At 38.0% G+C, this 24523-nt stretch overlaps 1 protein-coding gene across 1 annotated transcript in view; it reads left to right on the top strand.

Moving 5' to 3' along the window:
* Nucleotides 1–24523, top strand: part of NELL2 (neural EGFL like 2) — a 150013-nt gene that overhangs the window by 46015 nt on the left and 79475 nt on the right. The window contains exons 10-11 of the mRNA XM_035334601.1: nt 19293–19384; nt 22284–22386. Of these exons, the coding sequence (XP_035190492.1) occupies nt 19293–19384; nt 22284–22386 (195 nt within the window). The remainder of the gene's footprint in view (nt 1–19292; nt 19385–22283; nt 22387–24523) is intronic.

Below are 24523 nucleotides of genomic sequence, written 5' to 3'. Positions count from 1 at the left end.
AGTATTTTTTTGTGAGATGCAACATGTATGGCTATTTCTTCCTGCTATTTGTCGTACCTCACACCAGATGATGGACTGCTTCTGCCAGCCTCTTGGGAGGGTAAAACTGTCCAGGCAGTGGTAGCTATGGCATCCTTGGTGTTGCGTCTCAGGGCTGAGTTCTTTAGATCCTTCTTTCTTTCTTCTGCTGGTGTGATAACAAAGCCAGAAAAAAATGAAAAGAGCAGGGTTTGATGTAATGACAGCTGGCATAAAGAGTAAAAATACACAGTGCTTAAGACATTCACAGTGACGAGCAAGCAGGCTTCACAGCTTTTTTGTTTTGTTTTGAGTAATTCAGAATGGATTAATTCAGCATGGCTTTAGACACATAGAAGTTGGAATTGTAGTCTGAAGTGGCTTTACATATGTTACTACATGAAACAGGGGACAGTCCTGTGGCCCTGGGGCTAGGTGCCACTTGTGGCTCACAAATACATGGCCAAGCTCTCTTGCCCTTCCCCTGAAACACTGTCTGCCTCCAGATGGCTGATTGGGAATGATTCCTGATCAGTCCTGTCCCCCAAACCACACCTGGCATTGCATCAAAGATTGCTGGCTGGTGCAGGCCAAGGGGCTGCCATGAGTTGTGCTAACACTTGAACTGTGTGGAGGATTACGCACCAGTGTTTGAGCCTGTTGGCACTTACTGTTTCATTTACCTCTCATGTTTCATTTAGTAGTATGGACATCATCATCACTTAGGCTCTCTCAATAGCCAGTGAAAGGGACTGACACATCCAGAGGGTGCTTGGTGCTCAGAGGTGGCTGGAATACATAAGATGAATTGCCTTGTGGAGGTGCATGTTCCTTCCCACAGGAGGCCTTGTACATAGGGAGGCCAGGTGATTAGATTAGATACCAAACTTGCAGGTAGCTAGAACTGTGAAATTAATCTTTCCATCAGTTACTGCAATGAGTATCAGCTGTGTCACATAGGAATGGAAAGTGCTGAATTTTTAAGCCTGGTGCTGACGTTAAGCAGTTATGCTAAGAGACTGGTGAAAGCCAATCACACTGCCAGGCACTAGGAACTGAATTTCAGCCCACCTCATCATTTAAGAATTGGGCAGTCCAGCAATGTTGTGCATTTTTTGACAACATTTTCAACACTTCAAGAATTTCAGCACATTTTTATTTATTTTTTAAATATTTAATTCAGGGAAGAACAGGTATTATGGAATGTGATAGCAAAATAATTATAGGTTTGACTTTGATTCTTCGTGTATGCTAAAACATAGAAAGACCAGACATGCACCTTCTGACCAAACTGCATATCTTTGCTTGATAACACTCAGACAACTTGTTCTGTTTTGTCCTGCGTGAAGGTCAATGCTGATACCAATAGGAATGGCAATGCATGTGAGTTATCATTGTATTTTCTGTTGTCCTTAATGGGCTAAAAGCAGCTACAACCTTCCCAGGCACAAGAATTGGCCAATGTGGGTGTATGTTTCAGCTACAGACAAGCTATTCAACACAGAATTTAGTCAAGCTACCAAAGCATGCCTCTTAGATCTGTGGGAGTTTCCTAAGGAGAATTGTTTGAAGCTGGAAAGCAGAGTCCACTTTCTTTTCTATTCCAAGTGCAATTTAAGCCTATCTGAGAAGGTATGTGCAAGAGATCATTATATTCTTTTTTTTTTCTGTGCAGAGGAAAATGCATTGTGTGGTGATAGGCACTGATACAAAACAGGGAGAAATTAAGCTCCCCTACTGACTCTGTAAAGTATCGCTTTAGCCCATGGACTTGGCTTAAGATGTACAAGGACAAGTTCATTTATTTTAAGTGAATTGTGGAAGGACTGACAATGTCCTAGTAGCTGAGACAATTGGTGCTTGGTCAGCAAATCTTTTTATGGTAACTTTCCTATTAGTTAGTATATTGACACTAAGGCATCACTTCCAATAACTGTTATGTAAGTAATTTTTTTAATGAAGCGAGTACATTTTTAACAAACTAGCTGACTTCTTAAGCCCAGAAGTGATCTTTGTACCACTGTCTTGCACAGTAATAATTTCTATCACCAAAGACTGATCTCCAGGAAGAAAATAGATCTATTCTTATCACTGTCCTTCTCATGACATTGCAGACACTTACAGATCTAATCCCAAACTATTTAAACCTATCACAACAGGTTTTAGTGGGGGCTAAAGTCTAAGCCATTATATCAAATCCACAGGTTGTGATTTTACATGTACTTTTTTCTGAAATGGGACATTTGATATTTTTTGGTGCATTGTAGCAAAATCTGAACTCTAGCACAAGTATTTTAAGTAGATGTAAGAAGCACAGAACTATATCCGATCAGCTGCAACTTCTGTTGCTAGCAATCATGGAGAGAGTGCATATAAGGAAGTTATTGTGATTCAGAAAGGGATTTTGAATAAAATGATTAGAATACAGATATGCAAATGTTAATTTTCATAAAATGAATGGGTTTCTGATGCACTGATCTCTTTTGGTAGCTTACAGAAACTTTTAATTTTATAGTCACGATTAAGGGGATTTCCCCTTTTTTTCTTCATGATGCTTTGATTTTTTCCTGCAAAGCTATACACTTTTTGCAAGCTCCAGCATGCCTGGCCTACTAACACAGAGAAGGAACTGTAAAATTCCAGCTGGTTCTCATATGCAGAGCAATTGACCATCAGCAATGGTGTAAAATTTGTACCTAGAAAATTAAGGGATGTTGATTAAGCCTCTTTGCAAAATCATTAATATTTGTTCAGGTGGATTGAAGTATTATGTACTTAATACTTAGCTGTGCTGCTTACTAAATTTAATCTTTTCACAAAATTGGCTCCTTTTTTCAGGGCTGAAGGAGTGGCACCACCTTGCTTTAGCTCCCAGTGGCAGCTCAGCACACCAGTGTCAGACGCTGCCTCCCACGTGCCAGAGGAGATCCTCTAGCATTTAATGTGGCACAGAGAGGAGGCTGTGGCTCGATGTGGTTGAATGACATGATTAGTGTGCACTCGTGTGCTGAATTAAATCTATGCCTATTGAACAGGTCATCTCATCCTTGCAGGAAATCAGAGGAAAGTGTAGTCTGGAAAACAAAGCCCAGCTCCAGCAGGCTAGCTGGGGCAAGGCAAGTGTGTCAGTGCTGCAGGGGAGCAGGGAACCTCAGGGGGACAGAACAGGCATTTATAGAGGAGGAAACAAGTAGGAGCTTTCTTAGTTCATTCAAAACAGACTGTGTAGGCTTGTCTTTTTCTTCAACAGTGAAGCAATGGTTATTCATTTACTTTTTCTTTAAATGCGTGTTTTAAAATATAAAGGTGAAGAAATTCTCGCTAATGCAAAGGATTAGTTGCTATTTGATGATAAATATTTGTGTGGCTTTTTAAAGATACAAATGCAAGTAGAGCAGAAATTCTGTTATTCCAAGATATATATATATATATTTGTGAAAAATCAAATAAATTAGACTACTTTCAGAACACTACTAAAAGATGTCTGGTAGATAGCTGGCACTGGATTATTTCCTAGAACCATGGCATTTATTATAACCTCTTGTAGTCAGCATGCAGAATGTCTGAGTGTTATTTAACACTGTAGCAGAATAGTGTCTCTTCAGCCTCTGTTTTCTGGATCTTATGTGCTGAAATGATTTGCATCAACTTTTTTTTTCTCAGGTCTTTGAATACATGCGAAGATAGTATCACATTATAATGACAGATAAAAAGCATCATATAGAAACTTGTACTACAGAGATGAACCAGTGTACTTTACTGCTTGTTTACCATTCTATTACTTTAGCAACTCCATGTCTGAAAAAGAAAGGTGGTATTTTTATTTATTTAGAAATAGCACAAACTATTTTTGAGGGGAAAAAATGTGTCCTTGCACTCATGTAAGTCAATAGAATCAGTGGAGCTATTTTAGATTTACAAAGGTATCGTGGAAGATCATAATTGGTGAATGTATCATCTGTGAATCCAGCACACTATCAGAGCTATAAAGCTCAGAACCGCACGGTGTGGTAGAGGTTGGAAGCGATTTTCTGAGATCACCTGGTCCATCTCCCCTCCTCAAGCCAGGTTGCCTAGAGCAGGATGTCCAGGGCCATGTTCATTGGGTTTGAGTACTTCCAGAGACAGACCCCACAACCTCTCCAGACAACCTGTGTCATTCACCCTCACAGTAATAAAAAAGTAAAATTAAAAACAAACAAACAAACAAACAAAAGTGTTTTCTTCTGTTCAGGTGGGGTTTAATGTGTTTTACTTTGTACCCATTGCCTCCTGTCCTGTTAATGGGCACTGCTGAGTCTGGCTCCTTCTTCGTTCCTTCCCATCAAGCATTTACACACACTGAGAAAATATCCCCAGAGCCTTCTCTTCTCCAGGAAATTTAATATCTCGGGAAGTTTAAAACTCCAAAAATGTTTTGGGTGCTTTTCTTGTGCTGAATTTAAAGCCAGCTGAAGAAAATGGAAATGTTCCACTTGGCTTTGGTAGGCATGACCAGTCTCTAATGGTGTGACAGGACCCTTGACTCTAGCTGGTCAGTCTCTGCTATATCTTTCATGGTTAAGCTACAGCAATTTTCAAACTACTCATATACATTAGCAAAATTTTTGGTTTATATCAGTTAAATTTCCAATGCCGTAATTGTTATGAGCTTTTCGGGCAGAGCTTGTAAGGTGGTCAGTATGCCTATGAAAGGAGGGAAACCCTCTCTTTTATTTTTTGACTCGCAGTTCCCTTCTGAAAAGGAAGCTCACTCCCAGTGTGTTCGTTGTACTGTGTAGATTAAAATACAGATTGCCATAGTTGGACTTCTCAAAGTATTTTATGTCTACATTTCCTTTCCTCCTTTCCTATGTCCTTTGAGTTGCATTGTTCCATGCTAGCTGAGGAGAATTAGGGGATTCAGTGCATTGTGCCTCAGTCAGACTTTTAGTGCACCAAAGTGCAGCTCCCTCCTAGGCTGGTTGCTTTTTAACTATTCTGGACCCTGTGCATTATGAAACACAACTGGAAGACTATAGCTCTGGAGGCAAGGTATCAATGTATGAGGAGAATTCCAGTTAATGGTAATGTAACTCTGTTTTGGTCCTACTGTGTGCCTGAGGAAGGAATTATAACGTGTTTAAAAAATCCTTATACATTAAAATACATTAAATTGCATGTGTAGTAATCTACACTAAAGGAGAAATTGGAAACATAATATTGGTAATTTTATTAGTAGAGAATTAGTAATATTTTTTACATTGGAAATTTTGCTGTAGGCCATCTCCTGCTTTCTCCTACTCTGCTTACAGCCTATTTTGTCTTGGCTGTCAGGGAAAGGAACCTATTCTTTTCTATTCCTTTTTTATTATATTCTTACCAGGGAATTCACAAAACCCTTCAGTGTATTGTTACTTTATTTTATTTCCAGTGCAAATAATACATTAACATACATTAGATATTAATATTTTCATTTTCAGACAGCTGGAAGTGGACGGATGTTCCAGTCTTATGTCACTACCCAACTTCAATAATGCTGATTTCACCAGAATTTGCTTGGTCAGGTGTTATAAAATAAATAAGCACAAAATCTGGTTCTCTTTGTAATTACAAAAATCACCTAGGTTATGTGGGTATTCATGTGGCTATCCATTTATTTCAGTATGTTTGTTCTTAACAGTAATAAGCTAATGTCACTGCATTGTTAGATGCATTTATTTATAGATGTCCCATAATCAGGAGCACATTGCCAAATCAGAAGCTTGTAGCTGATGTTCTGGGTTCTGCCTGGAACTTTTGCTCTGCAAATGTCTGTAGTACTAGTAACATTGAGCTTTAATGGGCATGTTTTCTGAATTTGGCAGAATTTGGCTTTAGTCAAAAACCTCCAAACTGCAAATTTAGGAAGAGTTCGCAGAAAAGTAGCAAGTGAGAGTCAGAAAGCACTTCATGGAGTTGGCTAGAGCAGACTCCTCCTTCCTCCCAAACAAACAAATTTAAAAAATATTTAGGACTTGTTGAGGTGCATTTTTGCAAAGACCAATATGCACTAGACATTCTCTTATTAATAACAAATTTGCCATATTGTCGAGGGGCATCTAGGTGAAAATTTGACCTATAGAAGTAACTGCTAGGAGCCATGGGAGTGTAAAAGAAGGAGCATGTACATTTTTCTGACAGTGCTTTGGTCATGTGAAATTAAGAAAATGGGAAGGTTGTGGAGGCTGAAAATCAATAAATAAAATTTGAAAAATAAAAATCACCACAAAACCCTCAATAATGTGATCTTGATTTCCTGGCAGTCTAAGGAAGGGATAGTAAAATATGAATGACATTGATTTAATTACATGAAGTTTAACAAGGCGAAGTGCCGGGTCCTGCACCTGGGGCGTAATAACCCCAAGCAGAGCTACAGGCTGGGAGATGAGTGGTTGGAGAGCTGCCAGGCGGAGAAGGACCTGGGAGTGATAGTGGACAGTCGGCTGAATATGAGCCAGCAGTGTGCTCAGGTGGCCAAGAAGGCCAACGGCATCCTGGCTTGTATCAGAAATAGTGTGACCAGCAGGGCTAGGGAGGTGATCGTCCCCCTGTACTCGGCTCTGGTGAGGCCGCACCTCGAGTACTGTGTTCAGTTTTGGGCCCCTCGCTACAAGAAGGACATCGAGGTGCTTGAGCGGGTCCAAAGAAGGGCGACGAAGCTGGTGAGGGGCCTGGAGAACAAGTCCTACGAGGAGCGGCTGAAGGAGCTGGGCTTGTTCAGCCTGGAGAAGAGGAGGCTCAGGGGCAACCTTATCGCTCTCTACAGATACCTTAAAGGAGGCTGTAGAGAGGTGGGGGTTGGCCTGTTCTCCCACGTGCCTGGTGACAGGACGAGGGGGAATGGGCTAAAGTTGCGCCAGGGGAGTTTTAGGTTAGATGTTAGGAAGAGCTTCTTTACTGAAAGGGTTGTGAGGCATTGGAACAGGCTGCCCAGGGAGGTGGTGGAGTCACCATCCCTGGAAGTCTTCAAAAGACGTTTAGATGTAGAGCTTAGGGATATGGTTTAGTGGGGACTGTTAGTGTTAGGTTAGAGGTTGGACTCGATGATCTTGAGGTCTCTTCCAACCTAGAAATTCTGTGATTCTGTGATTCTGTGAATTACGGTAATATAAAATGATGTATACTGTTACCCTTTATTTGTCTCTTTCTAAAGATAACAATTTAAACCAGTGGCTTTCTGTCTTTTTGCCTGTAGAAATCTGAACATCTTTCAGTGGAAACATAGTGAATTTCTCCTTCTATTGTTTGGTTTACCTTTCTTAGCCATCACTTGCAGATATCTGAATTATGGCGTAGAGACCTCCAGGCTGTTATTGATTACTATTTCTACATTTGTCAGCTCATAAAATATTTTCTGCTTCAAATAATGGCAAGTTTTGCTCATGTGAGACACAACTTCAGAACTGAAATCTATGGTGTAACTGTCCTTTCTCATGCTCTCCTCATCTGTTCCTTTCAAAACAGTCATTGCAATCCTCTTTTTTAGAAGAATTTCTGCAATTTGCTTTCTTCACTGGGTCCAGGGCTGTATCTACAGTACTTGGCACATTTAGTATCACTGTTCTTGCCAATATAGAGTGTTTTTACTATTTTTTTTGGTAGTATATTTCCATTAAAATGAAATCTCTTCCCATTTGTTTAGGAAGGTAGCTGACCAGCCTAAGTCTTTCTGTATGATGCAGTTTTGCATTGTCATAAGGTATCATGGTAGAGAACAGCATTTTTATCTTGCTCATTTCTGATGTCCAGTTTTGTTAGAATGGTAAAGTGACATAATTGTTTGATGTAGTAAATTGGGGCAGAAAACACTTGGTTTCAATCATCAGATTAATTGTTTGCTATCCTGAATGCAAGGAAGACAGTGTTCTGAACTCATCTGGAAAATGGGCACACACCTTTTATTTCTAGTAGGTGAATTCTTCAAATACTTTGGAGGTAGAGAGGATAAACTGGCATAATTCTCCTTTATCAGTACTTTAACAAAGAGCTACAAATTCAGGTACCATTTCCTTACACTGTCTCATTAGTTTATATTCACATTCACTAAAATGCAGTGTCCTCTCTAGGCCAATTTTGAAGTCCTGAGAAGAGGGTGTTTGTTTTGTAGATGTTTCCATCTTACTATATCCAGAAGCTTAGTAGGTCCCCAAGGCACCAAAATGAGAAATCACATGTGAGTAGAGGATAGAAAAGGTAACAGTTGTGCAAATGGATGTTGCAAAGTTCTCAAAGATGCTGTTTAACAGTAGTAGAATATTACTTCAAAGTGCTTAAATTTTATTCAAATCTTTTGCAGCTTTGTGTGTATAGAGTTGGTGGTATTGCACAAGCACATATAACCACATACTCATTTTACATTATATTGTTGCAGAGTTGCTCTGAAAAATGTGGAAATAAATAAGTACATTTTAAAAATATAAAATAAAAATATAAATTTAAAATAGACATAGAATTAAATAAAAGAATCATATCTCATTTTCATGCATCAATTCAACCATCTTTCCAATTCACCAATTTCACAAATTTGCATCTTTGCTCCAAATTTCACGAATTTCACCCATTTCACAAATTTGCATCTTTGCTCTTATTTCCAATGTGACATCTTGAACTCCATGAAAACTCAATCTAAGGAACAGGTTGATTTCTTACAGTGTGAACAAACAAATTAAAAATTCTTATCTTGGCTTCTGTTGTTCTCTGAAAACTAGTCTGTATGTACCTTGCAACACTCTTTCATCACCTGGAAACCTATTTATCAGTATATTTACCAGCTGCAGTTTAAAGCAAGTCCCAATCATTCTTCCTTCTTGCTGGCATCTGATCATAGACAGCAAGAGCCTTGTCCTTCATTCTTTCCAATAAAATTCCATGTTATGAAGTCTAACCACTTTTAAACATATGTGGACAAATCTTAAGGTCTGTTAAATACAATCCTAAGGAAGTCACTGAAATAAAATATTTTGTGGAACACAAGAAGCTCTCTGTCTTCGAGGATGACAGCTTGCTTTTTTTTCACAGAATCACAGAATCATCCAGGTTGGAAGAGACCTCTAAGATCACCTAGTCCAACCTCTGACCTAACACTAACAAGTCCTCCACTAAACCATATCCCTAAGCTCTACATCTAAACGTCTTTTAAAGATCTCCAGGGATGGTGACTCCACCACTTCCCTGGGCAGCCCATTCCAATGCCTCACAACCCTTTCAGTACAGAAGCTTTTCCTAATATCCAACCTAAACCTCCCCTGGCATGACTTTAGCCTGTTCCCCCTCGTCCTGTCACCAGGCACGTGGGAGAAGGCACGTGGGAGAATAGACCAACCTCCACCTAGCTACAGCCTCCTTTGAGGTACCTGTAGAGTGCAATAAGTTGTTTGTTTTTTTGCTTGTTTGTTTTTTGGTCAAAAGCTTGAAGGTCATGTTGCAAAACAAACTGGATTTGGCCTTTTAGAGGGCAGTTCTTAGCAGACCATCTACTTGTAAGTAGATGCAGAAAGCAAGTTTATTTAAGTAGTTGTACTTGATATTGTACTGAGATTGCATTGATTATTAGTATTAAAGTAGGTTTAAAACCCTTCTATATGATGAGCCATTAGTCTAGCTACTTCACACACAAAAGACAATCCACTATTCGGCAGAATTTGAAAACTGAAGTGTACAAGAAGAGATAAAACACTAGATATACAATCACAGATGTGGGAAAAATAGTGGAAAAATAGAAGAAATGATTAATTCTCCTGTCAGACTTCTCTCTCAGGTGTGTTTGTGCCTTTCTCGTTAGACATTCATGAGCTCTGACATGGAGCTCTTGTGACTATGGATGATGTCTTGTTTTCATATTTGGGATTATGTCCTGCAGGAAATGCACATACTGAGTTACTGGTTCAAGACATGAAGGTAAAAAATGTTCGCTTTTTTTCCCTCTCAAGATATTTGTTCCCATTGGTTTAGCTACTACAACAATTAAAACTTAGAGGGAAGAGAATGGAGATGCTAATTTGACTTTTTCATATAATTCAATATTTTAATAAGTCCTGTCAAAGTTTGACAAAACTGTATTGTTCCACAGGGAAGATGGCACTTGTCTTTGCTAGGGTACCACCCCAATTTTCTTATCTGTCAAGTTTGATCATCAGAATTCCACTGTTCCTGTTTAATTCAACTAAATATCTGAACTAGATCTCTGCAATTAATGAAATAAGGTCTTTGCTAATAATCTATTGATAACAAATTAAAGAATTATTCAATACAAACTGGTATTTTTCTCTTGGGTTTTCAAGAACGTGAAAAAATGAAAAATACTGAGAAAAAATCCATAAAGTTCATAAAGTATGTTCTCTTAATATTATTCAACCCATTCCTATCTGAGATTCTTGGTAACAAAAAAAGATGAACCTATTTCTTTTCTGTGCCATCGAAGCTGCAGAACCTTTTGCAGATTTGATGATAATAGACTACAATTAAAAATGATATATTTTCTTAAGCTCTTCTTTTTGACTCTTACTTTCCATAGAAAGATAATGGTAGACAAAGAAAAAGGAAAAAACAGAACATGAGTTGGCTGACATGTCATTGAGATGGAAGTATAGCAGCTCTCTTAGAAGCCGACATGCTCTGTTGCCCCATATAGACAAAAGTAGGTGGTTGCACAAGCATGGAAATTCTGAGTCTAATGTCTGGAAAGGTCCACCTGAGGCAATAGGAGTGTTAGTATACATATAGGTTTTTCATTTCCCCTTTCCCCTTTCTGTTGGTGGAATCAGCCACTCTGAGGCTTTCATTGATGCACTTCTAAACTTAAAAGGAATAGTCACGTTATCAGTTTCTGTGAACACCAGTTTACTGTTTTCCAGTAAATGGGTCAGAGCATCAACAGCTGCACTGTGGAGAAATTAGCTATGACACAGCAGAATCTGTGAGCATCTGCTCCAGCTGCTTTTACATTTTTAAATATTTGAAGTCATGAACTCACTTTTGACGTGAAGTACCCTATTGACTGGGAATGCACAATGGATAATAGTAATTTCTAGCAGCCTTCAGAGGTAGGGGCATGATATTAGGTGCACATAGGTTTATATTTAAAATTATGTTTTGAAGATTTCCAACTCTATTGGTAACACCTGATTTTTTTAGATTAGTTTTTGATTAAATGCTATTTGATAATGAATGTTGAGAGAGAGTATATAACAAATTTGGAAAGCTGATTTGCATAAATAAATTTAATCAAGATTTCAAAAAATGTGTTTACCTTGCTATCTTTTTAAAAAAACTTTTGCTGAACTAATGTTAAGGACTTAGCTTAGGAACATTAAGTAGAGTTCTCTGGGGTGTTTGTGATTACGCCAACTAATCCGGTAATTTCAGCTCAAGTGAGGGAGGAAGGATGATGGGTCTCAGAAGAGGGACAGGAGGATGGGCAGGTTCCTTATGCAGGAATGAAAGTAGGTAAAGGAGGAGGTGGGAGTGTGAAATTCTGCTCAGTTCCTTCATGGACCTAGTTGCTTCTGTACAGGTGCTTTGAAAGAACTGAGATCTAACAACAGCTATAGATATGGTACTCCATCTGTGCACTAACCCACTTCTGGAAACTTCTAAACACATTAGACTGTCCTGTGCAATTGTGCAAATAAGGCATACTTGTCTCTTACAGTAATATCCTACTTAACAAAGGGCTGCCATTTGGAGGGGTTGTGAAAGTGCTTGGATTTGGGAGGAGAGTAAACAGAGTAAAATGGGTAAAGCTAATGGAACTAGATGAAGTCAGGTCATGGGATTGTTGTGCCTTGACCACAGAGTCATGTGCAACAAATTCACAGTGCAGAATTTTATGAGTGAAGTGTCTGCAGAAGTTGTTTGGGCAAAGCAGAGTCTGGCTGGGAATGGGAGCATCTGTAGTGTTCCTGGTAGTCACTCAGATATAAGTGTAGTCTGTGGGTGATTAAATAATGGTGGGGCAAGCTTTTGATCCAAAACAACAACAACAAAATCTTTGGAAATAACTGTACATTTTTGAAGCAGAAGTTCTTCATAACCTCTGTGGCTTGAGTGCATGGAAACGTCACTTTCAAGTTCTTTTCCCAGAATCACAGGATAGTTTAGGTTGGAAGGGTCCTTTGGAGTTCATCTGGTCCAAGCCTCACAAGATTTACAATTTCTTGGTAAACCGAGTAGTTTTGCTGTTAGCATAGGCTTTTTTTTTTTTTTTTTTTTTTAAGTGTTTTCAAATGAAACAAATTGTAAAGTCTCTGAAAGAGTTGCCATTCAGAGGAACTTGCTTTTTATTGTGTATGCTCACATCATCTGTGGCATTAAGGCTGCAGAAAGCAACCATCTCCCCAGCAATGTACAAAAATGTGTCCAAAGAGTTACGTATCATACCACTTTTCCATGGTAAATCTGGGAAAAAAATGTGGGTAGTATCCCAATGAATAACATGTTTAATTCCTTCCCCTTCCCCTCTGTTTGAATTCTCTGCAAAACCAGGTAACAGTTGCCCCATATAAGCATTGTTGCAGGAGTAGCTGCCCGCCTCCTGTTCATTGGTGGTCTGAACTTAAAACATGGCAATGGAGAACACAGCCTGCTTTTTGTACAGTAAATTAATGCTGATGGTGATGTTTACCTCTCATGGATTTATAACAGTGACTAGAATGTTTGCAGGCCCTCAGCAGATCCTTACTGCTTTCAGAAATTCTCAACACAGATCATTTCACCAGACTTTATCTTACATATGGATTCCTGTGACTTGAGGCTTTCTGATGGTTGTACTTGTGAGTTTAAGCATGTGATGAAGTAGACGGTGTTTTAGGAAGGTGTCTGCTTATTTTTCTGCACTGCACCATTTTTCTACAAGCACAGTTCTTCAGAAAAGCACCTTTTATAGTTAGCCTCTAGCAATACCCACTGAGAGAAGGTGGAACTGAAGCAGAAACTTACCTGTCATTAGTCACTGTCAGGATTTGATGCATTATCTACTTGAACCTTTAACTAAGACACAACTATGTCACTACTTTTAAGAACAGCTGACCAAAGTCCATCAAAAGATGTCTAATCCCACTTTAAAGAGGATTAAGTGGGCATGTGGTGTTTGCATTGGAATTCTTTTGGTCTTGCAGACTTTTGTGCTATTTATAAACCTTTAATGTAATTGTAATACAATAGTCATATAATATAATTAATAGGAACTTTAATTGCTTTTTGTCTCTTGACACCCTCTAGCACTTTTGTCTTGGCATTTGATTTTATTGCTTGACATTTTGCTGAAAAAGTTGTTTTGAGTACTGGGTGGCCAACACAGTTAATTTGGCAAACGGATGGACATTATAATTGCATTAGTCAAGTCCAAGTTTTCAAAATCCTATGTTTAGAGTCCAAAATATTCCAGTTCTGTTTAACAAACAGAATATGGTTCATTGCTCTAAAGCCAAAGTTGTGCAGGTCTGTCAGTATAAATATTTTGGCTGCCATATTTAACCAAATTCAAGCTGCTGTATCAGTAGCAATAATGCCACTATAGAGAGAAGCTGACATCAAACACAGTGTCCAGATTCCCTGTGTATAGATACATTTTTTAAGACAGTCTAAATGAGTAATTTTTTTTTTCCCTGTAGATGTGAACAGAGTATCTAATTTTATCTTAATTATTATTTGTTAAAATGCTAATAGCATTGTGAATACTGAGTAGAGAAAAAGAGGAAAGCAAACCTAGGGTCAGTAAATATGAGGACACTGCAGCTGGTCTCTCTGAATATGTGATTATAACATACATTTCCAAGTACTTTGAACCTGCATCCTAAAATTGAAGAGTGTTGCTTATGGTACCTAATGCACTTACAGTATTAGTAGTAAGTAAAGCATCTTCTCTATTGCTTTTCTTTTTGTTCTCAATCCAATAGAGACATTCAACATTTCTGGCTAACAAGAAACAAGATATAGATAGCAATTGATTCTTTTTCATTATGAAATTTAAAATCATTATTTTTTATTATTTTTTTATTTTTTAAGGAGGAAGCTGAAGCATATTCATATATCTTTTCAACAATGATTGATAAAAAAAAAATAGCAATAATTTTCTCCAGCTTGAAATCTGGAATCTCTTTGAATTGTTGAGGGGGATGGCATGAAATGAAAGAAGTTATATTACTGACTGCAGTTACAGAGGAACTTGTGTTATCCAGGAAATAAACAACAAAACAAACAAACAAACAAACAAGAAAAGTAACACCTGAATCCCTGCGAAAATAAATGCTAAAGGGGTGAGAACATGCCTCATAACGGCATAGTAATTGAGAGAGAGAAATTTGTGGCAGGTGACCATTATCTCTATGTGCATTTCTATGTGCATTTCTAAACCACACAGAGTTTTGCAAAATAGGATTAATGATACTAAAACAATGTCTCAGCATTGATCTCTGAACAGTGGAGGATGTAATCAGGGAGATTCCAAAGAGGAGGCTGGAAAATTAAATGAATGAGATTTTATTTATATGTTATTGTTTTGTTTGTTTGTTTCGCAAACCAACCTATGTGAACGAAGTTGCAGAAACATAGAATTTGTTACCAGACTTAAGGTGTACATTCATAACTACTGACACATTTCACCGAACTTCAAGTCATATCTTCTACTTGATAGACAGTTATGAATACAAGAAAATAAGGTAGTTTGAGGAGTTCACCAATGTTCTAAACCTTCTGCTTTCACTTGGTGATAAGTCTGAATCAAAATCAGCTGAGCACAGGGAACTGTACAGGTATTCCTTAGAGAAAGGCATGAACAATCTAGATATCAAAGATGATATACACATAAGTGAGAAAATGTACAAATTACATGCTGTGAAATCAGTCAACAGAAGGTGAGAATTATCTGGGTTGTGGATTTTGTGTAGACATTTTAGGGACACATAAATGCAGATGGAAAGTTTCATTTGGAGGCCAATGGGAAGAAAAAAGGATGGTGAAAGAGAAATGGTGTCTTGACAGAGTGCTGGTAATTCACAGGGTGAACACAACAACCACTGGGCTCCTGAAAGATTCCTTTTGCTGGAAGAATATGAAGAAGATGCTGTGTTAGCACAGTCTGTTAAATGATACTATAGGGAACAGTTGTATTATTATTACTACATCTATACAAATTAGTCATGGATATATAAGCAGACCTTCCTAATATTTTTTTAGACTCTGTACTGATACCTACTGTTGTAATATTTGATCACCTTATGTACACCAGTAGATCAAGAGTAGTCAGACTTCCTAGCAGGTTTTGTTGACTTCATGTTTCACCTTCGTAGAAAATTAAGCTTTGAATAATATACATTGTTTTAGGTACATTTTAGGAGGATGTTTTAGGGGGATATGGAAGTTGGATGGCAGGAGGAAATGGTTTATGTGATCCAGCTGTAGAGAAATCCTACATAGGCAATAACTATCAAGTTGTGGAACAACTAATCATCAGGTAATTTCTTGACTGTGACTCAATCTGTTGGATGAAAGGAATTAGGAAGATGAAACTTGTTATGTTTCCCCAGAGAGATACCAATCACAAACTAATCACAGTATCCTGGGAAGCATCTAGCCAAGCAGAAATTAAATCTTCACCGGACTTTCCAATTACACTGTTCTAGTCCAGATGTTCATGTTGTTGAAATATCTTTATTTCTGAAGGAAAATAAAGACATGAAGTGCCAGCATCTTGGGACGTGTACTGGCTGTGTCAGTTGTTGGCAGGAGGCTGGAAAAGAAAGTGTTCTGGATGTAGCTCCTGGTATCTTAGCAGAAAAGCAGGGAATAAGAAGATTAGCACCTTTATTTTACTAGAAATCTTTCCAAGTGTGCTCTGTGGACAACCTTAATATAAAGTTCCTAGAAGTGTTCAAGTAGCTTGACAAAAATCTGCCCTTTGATATCTGTCAGCATGTCTCTTCTCTGGCCAGCAGAAGAAAAGAGGACTGGGAAAGAGAAGCATTTATGGGGTGTCTGGAGAAGACAAAAACATAGACCATCACTAAAAACACTGGTATCTGTCATGTTAAACATCTAGCCTGTGCTGGTGTAGATGAAGTGCCCATGTGTTTTTTTTTTTTTTTTTGTCAGCATATTTGATCTAGATTAACAGATGTGAAAAGAGAAGAAATTACTGCTATTGCTCTGAATAAGAGCTTCCGGGTTTAACCTTGTTCTTTCAGATTCTTAATGGCAGGAACTGTCTAATGGTGGTGGAATCCTTCAGGTTTTACAGAACATGAGCAGGAAATAAATAACTGAAGTACAGTTGATTTTGATGACTTCAAGAAATGTCCCTTTTGACTGTAGTCTTAGTAAGCTGCAGTACATAAGAAGATATGTTAAACTTGTGCTCAGATTATTCAGTTTATTTTATTATTATTATTATTTTATTTCACTTTAGTTATCACATATTTTTTTTTTTTTTTTCCCATCTTAAACATAGTTTGATCACTTTGTATAGGCAGGTTGCTGATACCTGGAGGATCTATAGCCTTGCTGACGAAGCCACAGCAAATCCCAATAGTTGGAAGTTTTGTCAAGGGAAATTCAATTAATCACGTGTAATTTTCTAGCTGCTTGGTGGTCAGGCATACCAATGAGTGGATGTGGGGATGTTAGCATTGCTTGGATTTTCTGAGACCCATACAAACATGTGTCTTTAACATATACACTGCAATGACTTTCAAGCCTTTGAGAAAAAATCTTCCACTTGTGTATGAGACTCAGGAGAGTATGCCTGGGCAGAGCAATCTCTCACAGCCCTAGAATTTGTGAGTCTCTCTGTTCATCATCTTTTTGTTTGTTTGTTTGTTTTTTCAAGGCTTTATGGAAAAGAGTTGCTTTTCTTACTTTCAGCATGTGTTTGTGATACTGTAGTGCTATGTCACGATAATTTCACATTCCAAGTCTTCAGAGGGCTGTTGGTGGAATGAAGAATTGACTTCCTCATGTTGCAGTAGGCTGGATGTGTTCAGGCAGTATTTCTATGTACGTTATTTTCTAAGTTCCTCTGAAGAACCAGATATTTGCCCTGTTGATAAAGTGATGGGATTCAGTGGACTGTGATTTGAGGTAGTATGGATACTTCCTTTTTTTTTTTTTTTTTTTTTTTTTTAATAAAAGGTGGTCTCATTAATATGCTAAGAGTATTCTTCCATGACAGAATGACTGTGATCTTGATGTCTTTTGTCTTTACTACGAATAGGCATAGGCTGCCTGTTGGAAATGTAAGGATGTGTTATCAGTCCATTGCCATTGTCTGGTCCTCAGGCATTGCAATACTTTGTTTTTTCTTGTCACTTGCAGCTGTTCTTGAAAGCCTGAAAAGTGTGGGGCAAGGGAAAGGGCTTAATATAAGAGTATTTCAGCTTAGTGTCATGGCCTGTAATATATAGAAGGTCAATATATATATGACTGGATGATTGCTTTCTACTGTCTGGATTCAGGATCCGCTAGTCCCCAATAAAGATATATGTGGATTTTTTTTTTTTTTTTTTCATGTATTCCTTCCTTCTAGAGGAGCTTGAGTAGTGGTGTTTTTATTTATTTATTTTATCCTTCTTAGTAGAGGAAAGAGGCATTGGACTGAGCTTTCTAAACTCTTTGTGACCTCTCTTTGTTGATGCTGTGCAAACCTTCTAATTCATTTAGCCCTTTATTAGGGATCTTTATTAAGTCTGACTGCAAACTCTTCCATTCATGAGATTTGGAGTGTTGAGCTTACTGTGATATTAATCCTTGAAAGGGTTGTGTTTGCTTATTTCACACAAGATACTTTATTTTATACAAGATATTAAAACTAATATTTTGAAATTTGGAAGGAAAAAAGAAGCAAACACATTTTTTTGTCACTATGCCTATCACTTCTTTTTCAGTATCTGTTCCAAGACTTGGCTTTTTACATGCTGACAACGTAGTAAGAAACTTGCAAAATCATGGAGCTGCAAGTAATAAAATAAAATAAAGGAGAACTTAACAGCAGTAATGGTAATTAATGTAGGTTATGCAATAAAAACTCTTGTATTTTCAGAGATTTTAAAATTGTCTGCAAATGTTTTAAACAGAATAGATAAACCTGTCTGTGAATGAATAGTAGTACAATTGACTTACATCTCCAAATGAACAATTAGCAAATTAGGCTTCAAACACGTAATCCAGATCTTTAAAGCAGTAACCTACTCCTGATATTTCATGACTATGCTTACCTGATGAGCCTTGACTGTGTCCTAAGCAACAGAGACAGACATCAGATTTTCTGTACCTAGCAGTTGTATTACTTAGCCTTTACACTTTGCATAAAGTAATTGCAGTAATAGACCCTTTTAAAAAAAAAACAGGGAGGTTGTTTGCTTTGAGAGCATTTTATGCAACTCTTAAATACCAAATAGGAACTTTGATGAGAAGTGTGGTATGAGCTGTTTCAGCATGCTACCACAAATCCTAGTATTGCTGGGGTGTGGGAGTGGCAGGTAGCCAGGTCATGGTACAGCAAAAAACTGGCCTGGGTAGGTTTGACCTGACCACTGGAGGTTTGATCCTACTTCAAACAAACAAACAAAAAAATAGAAATCATTGAAGGTCTATTCCTGTGCAATAAAATTAATATACACTAATATAGAATAGCAGTAATGGTAAGTAGCTGGAATAATCAAGTTACAAATACATAAGTTTGAAAGACCTGTGTGGCGTGGGGAAACATCCAAAAGCTGTGATAACAAATAGTAAATATGTTGCTTCAGTGATTACCCTTTCTCATACAACATTCCTCTTCAAGACACTGGTTATCTGTTAATGTCACTCGCACTGCTCTCACATCTCTATTCTTTTCGCCTCTGAGCTTTTCATAGGGCTGCTTAGCATGGCTTCCCCCTGCTGCATTGCTTCTGGTCCCAGCTGTGTTTCCGTGCTTCATTCCTGCCAAGGCAGGCAGCCACATCTTCCTTGTCATGACCTGAGATGTATCTCTTCTGCCCTCTCAGCTGCTATCAGTACTCCATCATCAACTTCAACATCCTTCACCTTCTATTTATACACACTTTTGTGGTTCTTTCATCTTTTTCTCTTCTGATTTTTTTTTTCCCTGTGATATCCAGACTCCTGCAGGTGGGTTTAGAATATTCTTGCAGCTGACTCAATTTTTAAATTTTAAAATGCAGTTATCTCTAAAACAGTGTGTCAGTTCTATGAACAGAGTACTAATACTTTCTTAGAAAATCATTGTGGTATTTTTTTTTTATTATTTTCTCCTGAAGCGGTGTGCATATTTGAAGGCAGAAGCTACTTTGAAGGACAAAGAGAAACAGTGTATTCAAGCTCAGGGGACTGTGTTCTGTTTGAGTGCAAGGTAAGAATATTGTTGGTAAAAAAAAAAATAAAAAAGTCTTGCATGTTAGAAATATCAAAGCCCCACTGAATGAAGCTGTTGAAATAGAGACAGGTCTACATTAGGAAATGGCAACTGAAAAGGCATCTACGGCATCCTGTGTTTGTTTTGTCTTACTGAGTTCCGCATAATATTTTGCAAATATATTTGCTTTGCATAGCTGCAGCCTTGATTACACAGCTTAACAATTGAGCTGCATTTCTTCCTGCTTACGTATCCTCAGCATCATCAGTAACAAACCCCACCAGGCTACATTATGTTTCTATTTACATTCATGCAGTGCTATTGTTCATATTTGTAAGCCCAGGTACAAGTGATGCACAAACATGATGGGAACATAATTTGGACTCCAGAATAATGTTTAGTGGAAAAGATGGATAAAAAAGAAGGAAAGGAGGGGGGCACATCAGATGTCTGGTTGTCTTTCTAGTGTTTGAAATTAGGAAGGGTTGTTTTTCATTTGTAAGCAGAACATGCCCGATGCTGCTGATCTCATCCTGCTGCATGAATAGAGATGCTTTTGAGACCACAAATGCACTTCAAGGGCAAAATGTACCCCAGGGCATGGCTGCAGTTTGAGAGTTTCCCAGACAGCTGCAGTGGACCCTGGTTTGCCTGCCAGGGTGCAGGGGTGGCATGGAAATACCTCTGGATAGGAAGCCACATGCCGCAGTGCAGATCTGAGAAATTGAGCGTGCATTTCCAGGGCAGAGGAACTGGGGAAATCTTCTGTGAAGCTGCAGCTGCAGCACAGGTTTGGGGATTTAAGAGCCATTCTTAACACTGTACAAACTCTGGGGGGCTGCAGGAAACCCAGACTGCTAGACTCATTAACTGGTATGAAATCCTTTCTGGCTATGAAGGTCAGAAATGTATGGCAGGTTTGGCATTGGCTTTGGAGCCAGTGCTCTGCTCTTGAGCCTGCTTAAAATCTCCCCCTTTGGCACTCTGGATCCTCTTGTGCCCTGCCTGCCTCCTGGAGGGAGGGGGCTCTGAGCTCTCTATGGGACTGCTTTCTGGAAATTTCAGAACATTTTCATGCAGTTGTGAAAAAGTGTGTTTTACAAAGTAAAACTAGTGGACCTCATCTTTCTCTTGTTGATTTTCATCTGTTTGAACTTAATTTCCTGAGTAGGTACTTTGAAATCCATTGCAAAAGGAAAGGAGAAGATGGCCAAAAACAATTTTGGAAATTGATGGTTCAGTCATATGGTTTTCAGGCCTGTGTACTTGTATTTTCAATGTGGCAACTGGGACATGAATTCTGTGATTGACTCACAGCCACCAAAACTTACGTGATGTTGCCTTGTGTTTCTTGCAGCTGGCAGGTGCTCTATGAACAAAATGCCTCTGTTGCCCATGCTAGTCTGCATTTTGTTGATGGTACTTGTTTGCAAGTGGTTTGCCTGCTTGTCCTGGTAGAAATATTAAGTAGCAACTTTGACTCAAATTCTCCTTTTCAAAGGTCTGAAGTACATATTTTTTCTGATGATTGTGAATGATTTTTCAGAGCAGAAAATCCCTGTACTGTAAATTGTGTGAGTCAGCCAGGATTTCATAGGTTGGCCCTATTTTAATACCTCCAGAGTACCACACTAGCACAGATTTCATTCTTGAAGACCTATGGTGAAGTTAATAAGGCAAGGCAGAAAATTTCTTCTTTCCAGTTACACATAATTTTAAACATAATAAATGACAGCTGTGTCTGCTATAGGTGTGCTCTTTCCTGTTTAAATATTACAAAACAAGTGAAAGAAACATTATCTTCCAAATTAGAGTCTGCAAAAGAATAAAATGTAATCCAGACTACTCTGATATTATTTCCATCAAAGGGTATTTTCTTCATTTTGAAGGATTGTTGTTTTTTGTTTGTTCTGGTGTACAGTATGCATCAGAGGCTGGTTTGATTTAGTGTGTTTTCAGGTTCTGTGTCAAGAATGTTTAATGTAAAATTTGGGTGGCAATTTTGATTTAATCTTTATATTTTGTGTTCAAAGATGATTTAAAATCAAATTTTAAACCTGTAATAATAATACATGTAATAGCATAAGCGTGATTTTAGGCACTTTTCTTGCATGTAGAAATACAGGGTCCTGAGTTCAGTGAGCTCATATTTTAACCAGATTGCTGATTTTATGGCAGACACCTCTGAGGAACATGTTGTTTGCTGTGATTTCTGCCTTTGCCATGAGAGTACCAGAGTACTTCACAACACATTATTTAGGGCCTGAGGGAGACTGAAGGTGGTATTTCTGTGGTAGCCTGATTGCCAAGGCAGGCATTTCACTGTGGTCATACTACAGTGACTGTGTGTGACCTGCACTAAGTGCCTGAAGAGGTTCAGAAACCATCTTCGCATTGGACACTTCCAGATGCTGATCCACATCTAACTGGGAAGCACTTTGTTCCTAATAGTGAATCAGTGCCTGTTTCCTTCTGTGTTACTACTACAGTGTTGAGATCAGAAATGTTCAAGTTTGATTTTACTTACTGGATAAATAGAAAGCTGCCTTAGAGTATTCACAAGGAGGACCCTGGATTCTGGAATCTGCAGTCTCAGTTTTTGAGAAATAATTGTTAGTCTTTCAAGCATGGTTTTAGGAGAAACTTTTGAGGTAAACAGATTGACAGCTAAGGTCTATTTTCACATTTCTGCTTGCTTGGAAAGGTTTTCACATAGGGTAGTTCCTGATGTTTTATTGTGCTGTGCTGTCCTTTCAAATAGTTTTCATAGGTACCTGGAATTTGGCATAGGCATTTTTTGTTTGTACATTATAATGCTAAAATCCAACTAAAGTTACCATACCATTTATCTTTATCTCTTCTCCCACAATATTAACTGATTTCCTCAATTTGACAGGACCACAAAATGCAGCGTATTCCAAAAGACAGTTGTATGACTTTAAACTGCCCAGAATCTCAACAGATCCCCTTGTCTCACAGTTGCTGCAAAATCTGTAAAGGTAAGATAATAGTAGGAAATATATAAGCTCAGTGTTGTTTTGTGCTCTTATAGATTACATGACTTGTTTGTGATCTTTTTGAATAGGGCATTCCTGCACATTATAATCACAGCAGACTTTGTGAAGCTGAATGGATAACATTTGCATCATTACATCTGAAAATTATTTGTAAAATGTCTAATACTGTAAATCCTGTGAAGGATGTTTACTGGCAATTCTGTGTTTCATTCTAGCCAAAAGTGGGTGAAAAGTCAAAGAAGAAAAGTCAAAGAAACCATAAGCTTTCTATCCTTCACCCTATCTAGTGTCAAAATAAAATGAGATTGGAAAAATATCTGTGTTCCCCAGCATCCTTCTGAGGTGCTTTGAGTTGTCTGTTTTGGAGAACAGTGTGTGCTGTGTTCTGAGACTGGCATGCATTGTTTACCTGTTTGGGGTTGTAGAGAAAATAATTCTGTGCTTCTTGTGCCGAGGAGAGCTAGAAAGTTTTAATATATGTCAAGATTAGTGCTTTCTGAACATTTTCAATCCTGCCTGAAGCATGCTAGCACAGCCCCTTACGAGCTATAAATTTTGTTCTTTAAACAAGAAGCTGCTGCATGCTATTATTCAGCAGCATTATACAGCTGACATGTGTTAAGAATCTTAAGGAAAACAAACAAACAAAAAACTAGCAAACAAACTAAAACCATCATCCACTTCCTCGATAAGATGTACATTCTTAGTTATGTAATGCCAAAGTCTGATACAAACCAATGCAGGCCAGGAAATCCCCAAATAAGACTATTGCTTTGTCATTAACTCAGGCTTCAATGAGGATGGCAACAACAGGGCAAAGAGTATGTACCACCATGACCAGAGTTTGCTCTTGATGCGCCCACTTTTGCTGTCATCAATGAGTACTGAAGAGCCTCTAATAGTAGTATAAGTGTAGAGCTTTTTGCTTCTCCATGTCCTGTCAGATAACAGCATTATGGTAGTTATGATAAATTATAATTATAATATGTAAGTAAAATTAGTACAAAATTAGTAAAATTATAACTATAAATTAGTCAAATCTCTTTATCCATAGCAGAAAAGAAAGAAGTCATCTGCCTCTGATCTCATAGTAGGTCTGTGATGTTTGCATCATGATGACCATGTCACTGGGTTGAAGTACTAAAACTGCCATTATGTGCTCTTCTTTCTATTGTCCTTTTTTGCTTTGTTTCTGTTGATTCACACTGTTTGTGAACTGCCCAAGTGCAAAACATACCTTTGATCTGACCTCCAGGCAGATTCTGCCATTTGCATTTCTGACTTACTCATATAATTTAGGCATGGAAGCAATTTTACATCAAAATATGAAGCAGAAGCCAGATGGAGTGATGATAAAAATAATCCCTACCAGTAACAAATACATGTTTGTTATATCACAACAAGCTAGTGTTGCAGCAAAATTCCAGCTTGCTTTCTGGAGTTGGTACAGAAATCCTGCTCCCCTGAGCCTGAGCTGTGTTGTCCACTACTCCTATGGGGGATTTTGAAACAAGAAAATAGTTATTGGCAAAGAGCAGTGAAATATAGCTGCTTGACCAATTCTGGTGTTTCAGTTACAGAGGAAAAATAATCAAATTAAATTGCTGAGAAAATAATTAAGGGGACAAACTTCACACCTTAATAGATATGGAAGTTTGGAACCTTCAAGTCTGTTACTGGAACCAGATTGGATTCCATATAATAAAGGCTGAGTTAATTATGTTCAGCAACATTAGATTTCATGAGAACATACACAAGGTATTTTTTTAAAAAAAAATATCTATTGAGTTGAAAGGCTCACTCTAAATCTTTTAGTCTGGAAAGGAACTTCAGAATCTGAAAATTCATAATTAAGGTGCAGTAGAAAGCAGTCACACTCAGGAAAAATGGAAAGGCAAAAATAGGAATACAAGAAAATAAGAAAGGCTAAAAGGTGAGAATTTAAAAACAAGTTTCTCTGAAATGGAAAAGTAGAGGCAATCAGGGAAGAGTGTTCAGCCAGTAGAGCTTGAAAGGAAAAGATAAGGGGAAGAAAAAAGCAAAACAAGTCAATGTTAATCAAAGACTTCTAGTTAAATGGGGAAAGATTTTAAATACACTTGGGAATAAAAAGTGCTAG

This window comes from Oxyura jamaicensis, chromosome 1 (assembly GCF_011077185.1).
Source record: "Oxyura jamaicensis isolate SHBP4307 breed ruddy duck chromosome 1, BPBGC_Ojam_1.0, whole genome shotgun sequence".
Taxonomy (NCBI): domain Eukaryota; kingdom Metazoa; phylum Chordata; class Aves; order Anseriformes; family Anatidae; genus Oxyura; species Oxyura jamaicensis.
This window is presented reverse-complemented; position numbering and strand designations above follow the sequence as displayed.